We start from the raw sequence: 17010 nt of genomic DNA on the forward strand, positions 1-17010 counted from the left end.
AAAATTGAGAAAAATTACATAGTTAAGGCACTAAATTGACAGTTTTGAAACTCATGGACTAAAATTAAAAAGACCTCAATAGTCATATGACCAAAAGTGTAATTAACTCCATTACAAAATCATGTTCACTTTTATCACACAACATTCTTCATATACTTAGGCATTCTTCATATACTTAGGCATTCATCGAACATTATTGCTATATTTATTTTGTCTTATCTGTTTACCCTTATTATTTATGTGGATTTATTGATTAGTACATACCCCAAGTCAATTAGTTCCATCATTTTTGCTTTCATTAAGAGCTCGGCATACAAGGTTGAGTGTGCTTTCCACTTTGAGTCTATGGCGATTGTGATCAAACCATGGCGAGGTCTACCTCTCGCAATTACCGCGATTCCCACAACACCAACGTCAACCCAAGCGAAAATAACAACCCGAATGGAGCTGCGAGCGAGAAAAATGTGCTACTAGCCCCGGGCTACCATACTCCGCCTCGCCAAGGCCTCGGGCATCCAAACAAGGGTGGCCATCATCAAATAAGTTGCAACCATGCTCAAAGAGTTAGTAGTGGTGATCGGGGCATGAATGTCGCCCAATTAAACCAAGCCCATCGTTGGGGAGATAGATATTAATTCACCTAGAAGATCAATGCGAAGCTGTGCAAAGGATACGAGTCAAAGTCACCTAGGGCGCTACTATGTCCACCCTATATCGATTGGACACCCGGGTACCAGCTCGGGGTCACTTGGGACCCAACATGGCAACAACTGCCTCATCCTAAGGCGAGTCTACTACGAGGAAAACGAAAAGGGCGCCCCGAGCCTCAAGTCATCGCGAATATGCTTCATGAATAGAGAGATCTGGATAAACTATTGAGTGAGCCCTAGGCTCATGCACTAATGAGGTCGAGCAATTGGGAAGGAGGATGGATGAGCTCCAAAGAAAGATAGAAGCCCGGTAGGACACCCCGAAGTCGCAGGATGTGCTATCCACCCCATTTACCCAGGCTGCAATGGTAGCACCACTTCAGCAAGAATTCTTATTCCCGACCATAAAGACATACACCAGATCGTCTGATCCTCGAGCTCACACTTCCCGATACCGAGTCGCGATGATGATGTTGAGGGCCAACAACACGATACTATGTCGAGGTTTCTTAACCACTATATACGGGCAGACCCAATATTAGTTTGAATCCCTTCTGAAAGTATTGATTGCCACCCTCTCTGATCTCACAAAAAATTTGATGGCATATTTCGTCGGGAGCATCCATAAGGAGAAACATTTCTCTTTCTTATGCTCCGTAAGGGAAAAGGGCTATGAGACTTTGGTCCAATTCCTTGCATGTTGGAAGAAAAATGTGACTAACATTGATGGCTTCGAGGGGAAAGTCACGACCCCCATTTTCACTAATGCCTTGAGTTCATGAGTGTTCCACATCTACCTCAATCAGTACCTCTCGAGATCCTATTTTCTCCTTATATTCTATCCCTTATTATGTGGCACTAGTCAGTTGGTTACTATTTTTTTTAATTGTATGTAGGTTAACCAATTTATGAGCACCAATGAATGGAGGTCACATAATGAGCGATAATATGGGAGGGGGAATTCAGGATGGGTAAGGAAGAGTTATACTATATGACCTTTACTCCTTGACTTTTACTCCTTGATATGGCAAATGATGATAAGTTATCTTCATCATATGGGTCACATGGAAGATGTCAACATCAAAATTTTGAGAGAGGGGGTAAAAGTTAGAAGTATAAGTAGTATTTTCTAGAATTCCGAGTAAGAAGCATTTCCCTATAAATAAATATAGACGACCCGACCTCTAGGCCTACAAGCTGGACCATAAAAATATTGGTCTGACCTATTTTCCTACATTAGTCTTACTATAGACTAAATTATGATGTTTTTATTTAAAAAATGGGTCAAACCAAATCAAAACTAAGTCGAGTCGTAGGCCTTTATTTGGGGTTCGATTCAATCCCACCTCTATTCATAGTCGGGAATTTGACTGAAATGATAATTTTTAACACGTGTGGACAAAAATATGAATGTTTTAAAACTTAGACAAACTTAGGAAAGACTCCATTAAGACTTGCATTTTTTTTTTTAGTTAACTAAATATAAAAACGCAAGTCCCAATAGAGTTTTGATTTTTTAAAATTTTTAAAAAAGTAGAATACAAGTTCCAATTGCATGTGACACTATGTATATGCCACACACAATTGAGACTTGCATTTATGGTTTGTATTGTTGTACACCAAAACACAAGTGCGACTTGCGTTCTTATTTAAAAAAAAAAAAAAAATAGCCAGAAAGTTACTCTGGCCAATCAACTAGTATGATACAAACACAAGTGGGACTTGGATTTGTGGTATGAAATCCAATTCTCTGATTCCTCGTATGCCACTGCTTGTAAGTCTCCGGCCACTCCACTATTTCGCTCCTTTTGCACGCAATCACGTTTAGAACATATCTTCACAGCAATTCGCTAATTCTTGTTCCGCCATCATCCATCCTTTGTCCTCTCACTGCATGGTGGCTTTGAATATGGATGAGAAGTGGAAGTAGGTTTCCCATAATCTTTTTGTGAAGAAAGAGGCGTTGTACAACTCGTTAATGATCCTGTGGACGAAGAATTTTGACTCTATTTTTTGATTAGCTTGATAACATCGTCTCTAGGATTGTTCTTCACTACTGTATTGTCCGCCACATTCTTCATCATATATAAGCAGTTTGTCACCAAAATTTCATTTTACTCAATCTTCAAATCTTCTGGGGTGATTGTTTCCCATTTTTTGACTATGACGTGTTCTCCACAACTGCCTTAGCCATCTTTTTTTTTTCTTTTTCTTTTTTAAAATAAAAATGCAAGTGCGACTTATGTTTTTGGTGTACACAAGTACAAACCATAAACTCAAGTCTCAGTTGTATATAGTGTATTTACATTGTCGCACTCAATTGGAACTTACATTTCTTGTATTCTACATTAAAAAAAGTTTCAAAAAAAGCAAAACTCTATTACAACTTGCGTTTTTTATTTGGTCAACACAAAAAAAAAAAAAAAAAAAAAAAACACACACACACACAAGTTACAATTCAAAACATTTATATCTTTGTCCACATAATACGTATTACACAATTTCTCTCTAGGGTTTGCTAGAGTTTTCTCCTCCCCTAGGGTTTGCTAGGTTTCCGACGGTTTCCTACGTTTTTTCCGGTGATCATCACTGTTTGGCGACGCTAATGAGTACGCTGAGTTGGAACTGCCGTGGCTTGGGTAATCCACGGACAGTTCGAGAGGTGGTGGACATGGTGTCCAAAAAGCAACCCGACTTTGTATTTCTAATAGAAACTAAGGTAGCGCGAGATCATGCTGAGCGTCTTCGTGTTACGATCGGTTTCGAAGGCTTATTTTATGTTGACAATGATGGTTTGAGTGGTGGATTAGCGTTATTGTGGAAGAAGAATAATACGGCGAGACTCCTTAGTTACTCAAGAAACTACGTTGATATTGAGGTAACTATGACAGGTAATCCGGCCTGGAGAATGACGTGTTACTATGGTTATTCGGACCGTAATAGGCGTGCTGAATCATGGGATTTGTTGAGAATGTTGGCGGCAAAATCGAATCTCCCGTGGGTGGTGGTGGGGGATTTTAATGACTTGCTATACCAGTATGAGAAGAGAGGGGGAAATCCACATCCGAATAGCCTTCTTCGAGGTTTTGGGGAGACGATTGAGGATTGTGGATTGGCCCAGTTGCCAATGATTGGATACCCATATACCTGGGAGAAGGGGAAAGGGACTGCAAACTGGATTGAGGAGAGACTTGATAAGGTCCTAGTAACGAACGAGTGGCGCAATATAATTCCCCATGTAAAGGTTATGAATTTGAGAACCAGGAAGTCAGATCATTCAGCCATTTTTTTCACAGTTCAGGAGGAGGTAGGGAGGGATGGGGTTAGAAGAAGGGGTTTTAGGTTTGAGATGGCATGGTTATATGATGAGGGATGTAGGGGTGTGGTGGAGCAGGCGTGGCAGGAAGGGAGAGGGCAGGGTTTACAGGGTTGTGTTCAATACTGTGGAAACCGGTTAACACGATGGGGTGGGGATCGGTTCCATAAGTATGGGAAACAGATTGTGCAGCTGAAACGGGATCAACAACGTTTGAGAGGATGCACTGACTCGGCCTCTCTTGTCGAGTTTCAGCGAATAGAGCAACTTCTGAGTCGCACTGAGGCCCAGGAGGATGCATACTGGAGGCAGAGAGCCAAGCAGCACTGGCTCAAGGAAGCTGACGCCAATACCAAATTCTTTCACAGGTATGCCTCTCACCGAAAGAAAAAGAATACTTTACTTAGATTAATGAATGACAATGGGGATTGGTTGGAAGGGGATCCCATGAGAGATATCATTCTGGACTATTTTAAGAATATTTTCAGCTCTGGGGATCCGGGAACTGGAGATGATTTTTTTGGGGGGATAGAACCCAGGGTATCACAGGCGCAGAATGACTCACTATTACGGCCATTTAATCTGGAGGAAGTAAAGGATGCATTGTTTGCAATGTATCCGGATAAAGCACCGGGACCGGATGGAATGAATCCGGGTTTTTATCAGCATTTCTGGGATGTGGTAGGAGGGGATGTTGCGAGTTTTGTGCTAAACTGTCTTGAATCAGGTGACCTCTCGTCTGGCTTGAATGAGACAGATATTGTGTTGATCCCTAAAAAGAGTAATCCAGAGTTAGTAACTGATTTGCGCCCTATAGCACTTAGCAATGTCATTTACAGAATAATAGCTAAAATGATGGCTAATAGAATGAAGCCTTTGATGGAAGGAATAATATCTGAGACACAGAGTGCTTTTATCCCAGATAGATTGATAACAGATAATATTCTATTAGCTGCAGAAGTGGGGCACTTTCTGAATCGAAAACAGTGTGGATTGAGGGGCTGGGGTGCACTTAAGCTGGATATGGCTAAGGCGTATGATCGAATGGAGTGGCCTTTTCTCCGTAATATGATGATGGCATTGGGTTTCCATGATAGATGGGTTGATTTGATTATGAAATGTGTGACCACAGTCTCCTATAGTATTCTGATAAATGGCTCAAGGAGTGACCCAATAATACCCACGCGTGGTTTGAGACAGGGAGACCCGCTATCCCCATATTTGTTTATTATCTGTGCAGAGGGACTCTCGTTGTTACTACAACAGGCTAACAGAGCGGGATTAATTCATGGATGTAGGGTAGCAAGAGGTGCCCCTCAGATTTCTCATTTGTTTTTTGCGGACGATAGCCTTTTATTCTTTAAGGCTAATGTGGAAGAGGCTAATGAGATAAAGAAATGCCTGACTGTATATGAGGATCTATCGGGACAGGTGGTTAACTACCACAAGTCGAGTATTTGTTATAGCAGGAATATGAGTAATGTGGATAGGAAAAGTGTGGCCCAAGTTTTGGGGGTGGAGCAGGCACCAAACTTTGGCAAGTATTTGGGTCTACCTTCGTTTGTGGGTAGGAATAAAAAGGCAGCTTTTGCATATATTGAGGATAAAATACGCCAAAGAATTGGGTCGTGGAATAAAAGGCTATTGTCTCAGGCAGGGAAAGAAATACTGTTGAAAAGTGTGGCACAATCTATGCCTACCTTCTCAATGAGTGTTTTTTTGCTACCTATATCAGTATGCACGGCTATAGAAAGAACGATGAATAGATATTGGTGGGGTTCTGGGACGGACAACCGAGTTCACTGGAAGGCTTGGGACAAGCTATGTGTTCCTAAGAAGTATGGTGGATTGGGTTTTAAGGACCTACGTGCATTTAATCTAGCTATGTTGGGGAAACAGGCATGGCGAATGCTCACTAAGCCTGATTCCTTAGTAGCTCGTGTTTACAAAAGCCGATATTTTCCCAGGGATACTTTCTTTGATGCGCAGGTAGGAAATAATCCCAGTTTTTGTTGGCGGAGTATAATGGCATCAAAGAGCATAATTTGTAGTGGGGTCAGACGAAGAATTGGGAATGGGGAAACTACATCTATATGGACCCATCCATGGTTACTGGATGACCAGGACCCTATGATACAAACAGAGATGCCTATACAGTTACGAGAGGCCAGAGTAGTGGGGCTAATAGATCAACAAACTGGTACATGGGATAATGAAATTTTATCAGATTTATTTCAACCTACGGATGTCGAGAGAATTATGAGAGTACCTGTATCCCGGGATTATAATGATGCATGGTATTGGTACGGGGACCCGAGAGGATTATATTCTGTGAAAAGCGGGTACAGACGATTGGTGGGAGATTATGAGAATAATCAAGGCCCCTTTACTAATTGGTTAGCTTTATGGGGACTAAAAATTCCACCAAAGTGGAAAATGTTCCTTTGGAGAGCTATTTGTGATATTTTGCCTACAACTACGAACTTGCTTTTAAAGAGGGTGGAGGTGAACCCATATTGTGCTATGTGTGGGATATCACATGAGAATACAATGCATGCATTAGTCTTGTGTGATTTTGCAAGAAACATTTGGGATCAATCCAACCTTACAATCCCCAATATTGTCACGGATATTTTTCATGTTTGGTTTGGGGAACTTCTAAATATTTTAGATTCTGATGGAATGTTATATGCAGCATCAATTCTATACAATATTTGGAAAGCTCGAAATGGTGCAGTTTGGGAGGCGTTTTTACCACGCCCGGGGTCCCTACTCAGAGCCGCAGCGGCAGCCAAGACCGCATGGACTCAGTCCCGCCCAGCCGTGGCTGCCACTGCTACTGCTACGCTGCCGACAGAAAACCGCCACGCTGCCCAGGCGAGTCCCACCGCCGGCCGCGGTGCTGCCGACGCCGCCGGATCCTCTGTGCCGCCAGTGAGAAGATGCAGGGTCGATGCGGGATATCTACACGAGACAGGGAATGCAACTGTAGGGGCCGTTTTATTAGATGGAGATGGAGCCTATATCTCGGCACTAACCGCGCCGCTACCGGCCTGTACGTCACCACTTATGGCTGAGGCTTTGGCGTGTAAGGAAGTTTTATCATGGCTAAAGGATCGAGGTGAACAGAATATTGAGATCTACACGGATTGTTTGACACTACAACGCTACCTTACATCATCAACCACTGCGTTTCGCTCTTACGTTGGCTATGCCATTGATAGCTGCAGGCAAATTGCCGTTTATTTTCACTCATGTTCTTTTAATTATATTTCTAGATCGGACAATTATTTAGCTCATGCTTTAGCCACTACGGCTTATCAGCAACCTGATACTATGTACTGGGATACTCACCCACCAGACATTATTTCAGCATTTTTCTAATGAAGCACCGCAGAAAATTTTCAAAAAAAAAAAATATCTTTGTCCACAAGTATTTAAAAAACAAAAATCTAATTTCAGTGAATTCCCCATTATTATTTCTTAGCCCTAGTATATTTCTCAATAAATGATTATTAATAAATGACATAGTCATTGCATATAGCCCATATAGGTCATTGAAAAAAAAAAAAAAAAAAAAAAAAACAATGATGAAATGACGAAAACTGCAATTAACTAAAATCGGTCCGACTAGGCTTTGACCGTGCAAACTCTGGAATCTAGATGACTAGATGCAACGCCACTTCGAGAGCACGTGATTACGCGATTATATTACACTGCCTTTCCTTTCTATTTTATATTTCTATTTCTTTTTCTTTCCGGAATAAAAATTTACGAACCTCAGCGCCCACTATATTATCCAATCCTTCCTCTCGAACCTAGGGTTCCGATATACTCTTCTCTTCCGGCCTTCTCTTTCTTCTCTTCGACGCCACCATTCTCTCTCTACAACTCTCTACTTTCTCTCCTCCGAATCTTCAACCCTACAACTAATTTCTTTCGCAATGGAGTTCGGAGGAGCTCGGAAGAGAGGAAGATTCGACGCCGGCTTGAACGGCAATGGCGGCTACAAGAAATCCAGACAAGGTCTGCTTTATTTCTCTGCTCTCTGTATTTATTATCTCCCGTAGAACTAATTGGCTTCATAACGTGTACTTTCTCCTTGTGTTGTCAAATATTGAGATTAGCTCATCCTTTTGAACGCTGGAAATTGATTCTTTTTTTTCTGATGTTTCGAAACCTTGAGTTTTCTTCTTCTTTCACTGGCCTGAGTTGGTTTCTGACTGTTTAGTGGCTTTCCAAGTGTGTTCGATTTGGTTAATTGGTCGTGCTTTTAAAATATTATATTTTTCTATGTTTTTTTTTTTGGGATCTATGGTAGTTGCGTTCTGGTTTTGTTTGTACCTGTGTCTTAGGAAACTAAAGCCTTGACCAATTGTACCAGAAGAAATTTTCCTGTACCTTAATGGAGTTAAACTGTACTTAGGATTAGCAAGTAGCAAAAGAATGCTCTATAAAGGGAGTTAAGGGACATGACTGGGAACAATATTGTGTCTTTTCTGATATTTTAAATTTCATATAGTAACACTTCACTAAAACATTGACTGAAAAAATGGTTAATGTTCTGCAACAGAATCAGAGTATTCAAGTGGTATAGGGAGCAAATCAAAGCCATGCACAAAGTTTTTCAGGTTCTAATCTTAACCTATCTAAAATGAATGCTTTAAATCCAATTTACATTTATTCATAATGTTATGTAATTTTAGTGAAGAATGTTTCATGTATCCAGTGCAACTTAATCCTCTTTATTTGGTTTTTACTAATGAATTGGTCAAAGAAGGTTGTGAAACAGGCATACTTGTCGTTTATTTTAAAACGACTGTTGAAACTTGAAAGTGGGCTGATGTTGTGACTAAAGTTGAATTAACTACTTGCTCGGATATAATTCAAAAGCTGTTCACTGGGCTGAATACTCCACCTGCTTTCACTTAAGCAAGTATAAAATTTATGCATTACTCTTGCACAATTGGCAAATAAATGCAATGCGAATTTGCATCTAATTGGCAAGTCATATTGGTGAGACTATTCTGCTTATTACTACATGATAAAACCAAGGTTAAGAGATGCAATTGGTTGTTTGAATGGTAGTTATTAGTTGATGCTTTTCCCTTTGAAGCTTCATGGATTTGACTTCTTTCTATTTGCCAGTACTATATATTGCAATCTTCCTTGTCTGAGATGGTTTGTCTTTATGCTGCTTAGGTTGCATTGTATATCTTAGGGCCGTTATCTGTCTAACATTAAACATTCTCAAATCAAAAACATAACTTATATGTCAAGTCTAGTGTGCATTTCTTAAGACATTGTGCTCTTGGACGTGTTATGCTTTGCATACCACGCTTGTAGAGCAATAAGTGCATTGTAGAAGACATAGTAAGATGGAGGAACCCTAAAATAAACTTTTTTGGGGGAAAGTGGATACTATTGTCACTATGTGAGGCTTGTGTTTCACTGGTTATTCATTAATGTGGGGCAGACATTAGAGAAATTTGTCTGCGTAAAGTGTAAATTATCAAGAATATTGATTAAATAAAGTGTAAAAATATCAGTGTAAATTAGAGACATTAAAGCTGAGGAAACCTGGTTGCCTGTGCTCTAGAATATTGATTTTTTTTTTCCTGGTATCAAGTTTTGTAAATTTGGTTTATCTGATTTGGGGCTAAATGCATTGAATTTAGAAACCAGATCAATTAATTTCAAATCCTAACCTATCCAGTTAGCATGCTTTTTCGAATGATGATAATATTATGATATCATCTGAATTGTAGTGTTATTGGCATCATCTAGTTGCTAATGTTTGGTTATGAACTAAACATTTGCTTTATTTGTTCTCTGTGACTCTCGATGTAGTTAATATCCTACCAAATGGGAAATTAGTAGCTATAATTTTGATATTCTGCTTAACACTTCTATCTGAATCTTGGCACATTTTTGTAGTGGCTATGCATTTTAAGCATATTGGTGGTCATAGGTGCTTTCTCATACTTCATTGTGTATTTATCAATGGACCTTATTAAAGATAGATTACACAACCCTGATATTTGGTGTGAAGTATGGGTTGATTCACAGATTAAAATAAGGTGTGAGTTCTCAGTTCTTTATTAGATGGACATGATGATACAAAGAATATCAGTGCTTTTTCTGGCATGTAAGTGGTTGATATGGAAGTAGAATAAAATTCTCACATGCGGTAATTGTCTAGTTCAAGCTTAGCTCTATTTAAAAGGTGCAGTGCTTAAAATGGATGAAACAAACGTCTTTTAAGTTGGATGGATAAAGCTCAGCCTATATGTTGGTTGTTGATGTGCTGTGATATAATTTTGAAGTCTTTGGTGAAGTTGGTTGATGAACGAAAGGCATTCCAAATTGAACCATGAAATTTGATGTAAAGCTCAGGATGAAACCGAGTGACTTGTAAATGGATGAGTCAATTATGTGTAGCAGTTGAAAAAGGAATTTTATTTGAAACACATTTAATGGTGGGAATAGAACAGAAGGCAAAGGGATACTGAAGTGAGATTGCATAATGTTTCCTTAGATTTTATTTTTTTTCATTTGGCTGACATAAGCTGCAGAAGTTTCCCTTTTTATGTCATGTCTATATTGTAGTAATATATGGCATGGGTATTGAGCTTTGCCTTTCCCCCGCATTACAGGATTGAAGTATAATAGAGGAATTTATTTGGACTGTGTTTTGGGCATATTGAAGGGTACATGCTACAGTTTACTGAGAGATTGATTCAGGTACTATCTTTTGATATTTTTCTGTTTATATGCCCATTTAGGAGAACTGTAAAGGGGTAAGTCATTGACGATCAAAATGGTCATGGAGGCTATGTGAATCATTGCTAGCTTTTTCTTTAACTGGCTAACTGGTATTGTTATGTTCAGCATTTTCAGAGTTTATAACAGTTGACATTAGGTAGAGACACATTTGCGCTTTGCTTATGGATATGTTTCTTCTGTTTGAATGAGTATCTAATAATGCTATAGTCAATATAATGATTGCCTGATAGTTTGATTATTGAATTACTGGATGACATTTTTTTAAAAAATAAGTTAATCTTTGTTCTTTTTCAATTTTAAGACAACTTTTGAGCTATTTTATTTATAATGAATGGTGGAATGTTGTTGAAAAGGCTGATATATGTCCTCATACTGTCATGATGCACAGAAGACCTTACTGACTTGACCCTTCATTTTATTGAAGATTGTGATTGTTTCTGCCATTTACATTGGCTTCTCTTGATGTCACTTTTTAAAGTCAAGTTGATTTGGTTTGTTCTTTATCATGTTGGAATGGTTGAAAATTGGATGCAAGTTGCATTTGGTTTGAGTAAATGTGGTGAATAATGGGAGAACAATTTTGCAATGAGATTATTCTTAATGTTGGAAATAATATTTGGAAGGATATGAATGTGCTCGTGGTGTTGTTTGGTTTTGTGTTGAATTATGATTCATATTATAGGAACTGGGCATTTGAAAGTGGGTTAAAATGGGTGGTTTTACATGGTAAGCTTTTATGACCAGGCAGACCAATGTGATTAAGCCGAAGTAAAATTTGGAGATATGAATGTGTAAATGGTGTTCTTTGATATGATGTTGAATAATTTGGACGTTAACTTGGCTTTCACCATTGTTTAAAAAGTGAGTTGTATATGTGGATCAGTGGATGTGTTGGATACTTGGATTGCTATTTTTATGATATGGCTGTGTTTGTGGAAGGTTGATGCCATCATAATAGTGGTGGGCTTGATTGCTTGAAGTTATAAGATGCTTATAAATTGAAAACTGAGATTCTGAATACCGTGTTTGGTTAGTGAAGCAACTTCGTCTCTTATGGGAGTTATCTATTGGCTTTAAAAAATTCTAGCAGAGAGCAGCATCATGCTTATATGGTACTAGTGTTAATGAATTATTATGCTGTGTGACCTGTTATCCCTTATTGGAATCTTCTGTTTTTTGTTCATCTAGACTGCTGTTTTAATTTAAATTTAATTTTTGAATTTCTACTTGTATGAGAAAACATTCTTATTATAACTTTCCTGAAATTAAAATTGTGCTTCCTTGTCCTTTTAGTTTGAGGATAAATTCATTGTATGCCTGTTTGCTTGCTGAGTGATGAAATTGTGTCATGGTGGTGTTTTCTGCTGAATATGTTGGTTGTAAAAAAAAAAAAAAGAAAAACCCTAAAAATACTACAGCAGGCTGCTGACATGTTCTAGATTCAGTTCTTGATAACTTTTTCCTTTTTTGTAATTTTTATTTAATTTTTTAATGATTATCATTTCCTACATGACCTAGATGTATACTCCGTAATATGTTTGAGAAAATATTTGATGCACCGTCGTTGTATAGGTTGCTATACAACGGCGGTGAACTAAATCATGCCACCTCATTAAATGTAAAGTCAATTTTAACTAAACCCTTTTAAGCAAATTATAATTATTTTATGTTTCCAAAAATAATTATTACTCCGTATTATATTCAATTAAAACGAAGTATAAATTAACTTTCCCTCCGCCATTTTTGGGTTTTGAAAAAGCTCGGCGAAGAACGGAAATTTTTTTATTTTATTTTTAATAACATTGTCTCTACTTCTTCCGGTGTTTGCATTGTTCTTCTGCCTTGGTTCAGATATTCTTTGTGGTGTTGTGAATTCTAAAAGTTAAATATTTGATGCCCTTGTTTCAACATTTTCATTGTATGCAACACATTTGTGAGGTGCTGACTGTGTTAAGGGGTAATTTCATACGCTTGGGTAATTAAAGGTGAATTCTAATTATTTTGTACTGCTCTTTCTTTGTCAATGAGGTATAGCTGCACTGATGGAATTAGTCTGAATTGGTTGAGTTTGTAAATATAATGTAGTATAATGAATATGACAGTTCGTTGTTTAGAGATTTAAAGACTGAATAATAATTATTTTTAGTAACATAAAATAATTATAATTATATTATATTAAGAATTATTATAATTTACATAAAAGGGATTAGTTAACTTTACATTTAATGAGGTGGCATGATTTAGTTCACCGCCGTTGTATAGCTCATATACACCGATGGTGCATCAAATAATTTCTCAATATGTTCCTATTTAAATGTGTAAAAAATGTAGATTCTTTAATGGAAACATAATTACATTTTTAAAAGAATTCCTAAAATTCTCCTGAATTGTTTTATTCTCTCACATTATCTTTATCTATGTGTGTGTTTGTCCATACTCTTACACATGCCATGTGATAAATGTTTATGATGTCTATCATAAAGAGTTCCGTTTATGCCCCCTGCCTTTGACCAGCCAAGGAGATAGTTACATGAGTATGAGTACTATATAGGTTTCTTACAGGTTTGATTGATAGTGCTATTTATGGATCATATTTTTGGAAGTTCTTGGTAGGGTTAAAGAAAGGAAGATATAATATTTCATTAGAGAGATATGTATAGGGAATTGCAAGTTCGACAAATATACTGTAAAAAATGCTGGACAAGTTGGAAATTTGGAATATTCTGAGAGTTTCTGAGTGACCAGATGGGCCTTGTTATTTGCTTTCTCTCTCTCTCTCTCTCTCTCTGGAACATTTGGTCCCTTAACTGGTGGTGGTGATATCACTTGTTAAAATTGATTCGTTATACGTTAACATTTTTGTCTAACTTATCTCTGACATTCAAGTAACTGAAGGGTTCTACTTATATTTGTTCCGTTCATGTGATTAGAGCTTTTGTTGTTTGGTATCATCCTCTGGCCCTCTGTGCCTTGTTGTAAGGAATTGAGTAACCTAATTACTGTTGGATTTGTGTGTGTGTGTGTGAAAGGACAGATCATATTGGTTAGGCAAGTAATTTCCCATTCTAGGTTTGGGCAAAATGACACTTTGATGTTCTGTGAGTAAGTTGGAGTAAAGGTGTCTTAAGTCCTTCAATTGCTTGCTGTAGAATGATCTATTCTAGTAAACTGGAGCTTTGAATGACCACATTAAGGTAGAAATTGTGGAACCGTAGAATCAATGGAATTATGTGATATTCAGATTGACTAATCCCTATGTATGAGAATCAGAGAATGAAGCTGAATATTATGTGCTGTTTGCAAAATTTGTCTTTGCAGCTCAAGATCTCTTGTTTTGTTGGGCTTAGAAGTCAAATTCTCAGCAAAATTTTTGAATACAGTATTCCTGTTGTAGTATTTTAACTTTTGGTAGTTAGTATGGCACACCCTACACAACAGATCTTTTGAGAATGGCAATTCTTGATTATATGATTTCTGTTACACTTTTAAACTATTGAATAATTTTCATCTGAACCCAAAATGTAATTGCTTTTATACAATGAGAAATCTTTTAAGTAATACATTGATGTTGGATTCTTGATGTTATTATACTGCCATTATGGTTTTGCAGGAAAACATAAATGCAGTTCAGGTTTTTGGAATCACAATGTCACACTAGTTTTTATTTTTTGGTTTGCAGTACCTCAGGATGCCAATTTGGAGAGAGCTGCCACTTTTTGCATTATGTGCCTGGTGGGCTCAAATCTGTGACTCAAATGCTTGGCAACAATCCTGCTCTGCCTGTGGCTACTAGAAACTCTATGGCCATGCCGTCTTTCCCAGATGCACCATCTCCAACAGGTGTTAAGACTCGTTTATGCACCAAATACAACTCAGCTGAGGGTTGCAAATTTGGTGACAAGTGCCATTTTGCACATGGTGAGTGGGAACTTGGCAGGTCAGCACTTCCTGCTCATGAGGACCCTCGTGGAATGGGTCATGCGTCTAGGTTTGGTAGACCTGAGCCAAGTCAAGCCGGGCTTGGAGCAGCTGCAAGCTTTGGTTCATCTGCCACAGCTAAGATAAGTATCGATGCTTCTCTGTCTGGAGCCATAATCGGAAAAGGTGGTGTAAACTCAAAGCAGATATGCCGTGTGACTGGAGCCAAGCTCTCAATAAGGGATAATGAATCTGATCCTAACTTGAAGAACATTGAACTTGAAGGTACAATTGACCAGATTCAGCAAGCCAGTCAAATGGTTCGGGAGCTTATAGCAACAGTCAGTTCAAATGCAAAATCCATGAAAGGACCACGCTCTGCTCCAGCAAACAACTATAAAACGAAACTTTGTGACAATTTTGTGAAAGGCTCATGCACTTTTGGTGATAGGTGCCACTTTGCACATGGAGCCGAAGAGCTGCGTGGCGGTGGAATGTGAGCTTTGGAGTTTTAATTCAGGATTATTGTTTCATGTGTAGTACTTTGGTGCATAATCATGTGGCTGTAGTTTGTTATTTTTATTTTTATTTTTGTTTTGTCTGGGATTGATCTCATTATAGATGGAATGTTAAAATTGCATTAGGTTTTTGACTATTTAAAATATGACTACTCATCTTTGTTTTTCGTTGCTATTTCTCTAGTACTGGGTAATTTTGTTGTGTGATGCCGGTTTGTCTTGCTCCTGCACTTCTCTTCCTCTTTATTTTATGCTGTTAGTTTAAGTTATATTATGATTATGATGGATAGTATTTTTTATATTGAATATCTTAAATTTCTTTTGGGAAAAGGTTTGAATTCCCAACTCCAAAGTTTTCACACATCCTAGTCGGATTGCGCATAAGAGATTTATCCACTTTGTACATAACCTTTACATTGCAAAGATTTAAATTTTGGTCTCTTCTCTCAAATACTATCTGTTGAGATTAATATCTTAAATTCTTAATGTGGCATGCGGTTAAGTGCTATAAAACTATTTTCCTTTCAGTTCTCTATGATTTGCTCAATTTTACAACCGAATAATCTGTCAGATGATATAGAATTACTCCCTATCATTTTAACAAGAGTTAATTCTAGCAATAGTCCTGACTATTGTAATTTTCCAAAATCAATCTTTGACTTTTAATTTGGATGAAAAAGACACAAAAATTTCTTGATTCGAATGTACATAATTGTATAAAAAAAATATACATAACTGTATGAACAAATATACATATTCACAACAACTTTTTACCGCGCCTCCCAAAACAACGTCGATTTGGGAGGCACGCAACACACAGTGATACGCGCGTCGTGGTGTAGGGTATAACGATTGATAATCCATCTAAGTTTGTAATAACATCCAAATATCCATTGAAACTTGTAATGTCAGCCCATGGCCCAATGGGCAAACACTATTTTGTATTTTCAGTTTCGAGGCTTTTCGTCTTTTAATATAAATATAAATATATTACATTAAAGATTAGAGATCACATGCACAAATCCTCATTTATTATGTAACTAGTTTTTTACGCGCATTGCACGATTGCGATAATGCCCAATATTTTTATTTTTTTTAAAATAAGTACTTTAAAGTATATCAAGACAAGATTATATTGGAATTGTTCATGCATAGATAATTGAATGTTAAATTTGCGTATTTAAATAGGTAATTCTAAGATTACAAATGCAAGATAATATAGTCAAGTTTGATTATAATTGTCAATAAAATAGTTGTATAGGTTGGTTGAAACCAAATACGGGACATAACGGAGAGAAAATAAAAATTATGGCATAAAATATTAAATATATACTAATATTGAAGAGCTAATTGCTGATTGCCAAACAAGGACATTGCGAGATAGTTTCCCACTTCAATTTGTTATGTGATTTGAATACTCTTGTTGTCAAAAAATCCCCCAAGTAGTTAATATGACTGACTTAATTAAATTTTTTTATTTTTTATTTTTTTAAAACAATTATTATTATTATTATTATTATTATTATTATTATTATTATTATTATATGTATACCCTTAGCTCATTTTACATGTTAATCTAAAAAACTAATTTTTTCAAATATATTTTTACCAACCATTGATATAATTCGCTGGTCAAATTCGCTAATATAATCCGCTAACGCTAACAGCTAACTGCTGATTGTCAAACAAGGACACTGCGAGGTAGTTCTCACTTCAATTTGTTGTGTGATTTGAGTACTCTCTTTGTCAACAAATCCCTCAAAGTAGTTAATATGATTGGCTTTATTAATTATATATATTTTTTAATTTTTTCATGGTATTA

General features: G+C 37.3%; 1 protein-coding gene across 1 annotated transcript; it reads left to right on the forward strand.

The window, feature by feature from the left end:
* Window positions 1–7720: 7720 nt before the first annotated feature.
* Window positions 7721–15395, forward strand: LOC109148824 (zinc finger CCCH domain-containing protein 31-like). The gene is made up of 3 exons (XM_019296568.1): window positions 7721–7992; window positions 8540–8597; window positions 14432–15395. Exons 1-3 carry the CDS (start codon window positions 7911–7913, stop codon window positions 15168–15170), a joined length of 879 nt encoding a protein of 292 aa, XP_019152113.1. The 5' UTR covers window positions 7721–7910; the 3' UTR covers window positions 15171–15395.
* Window positions 15396–17010: the final 1615 nt, after the last annotated feature.

This window comes from Ipomoea nil, unplaced genomic scaffold, assembly GCF_001879475.1.
Source record: "Ipomoea nil cultivar Tokyo-kokei standard unplaced genomic scaffold, Asagao_1.1 scaffold2144, whole genome shotgun sequence".
In the NCBI taxonomy this organism is placed as follows: Eukaryota; Viridiplantae; Streptophyta; class Magnoliopsida; order Solanales; family Convolvulaceae; genus Ipomoea; species Ipomoea nil.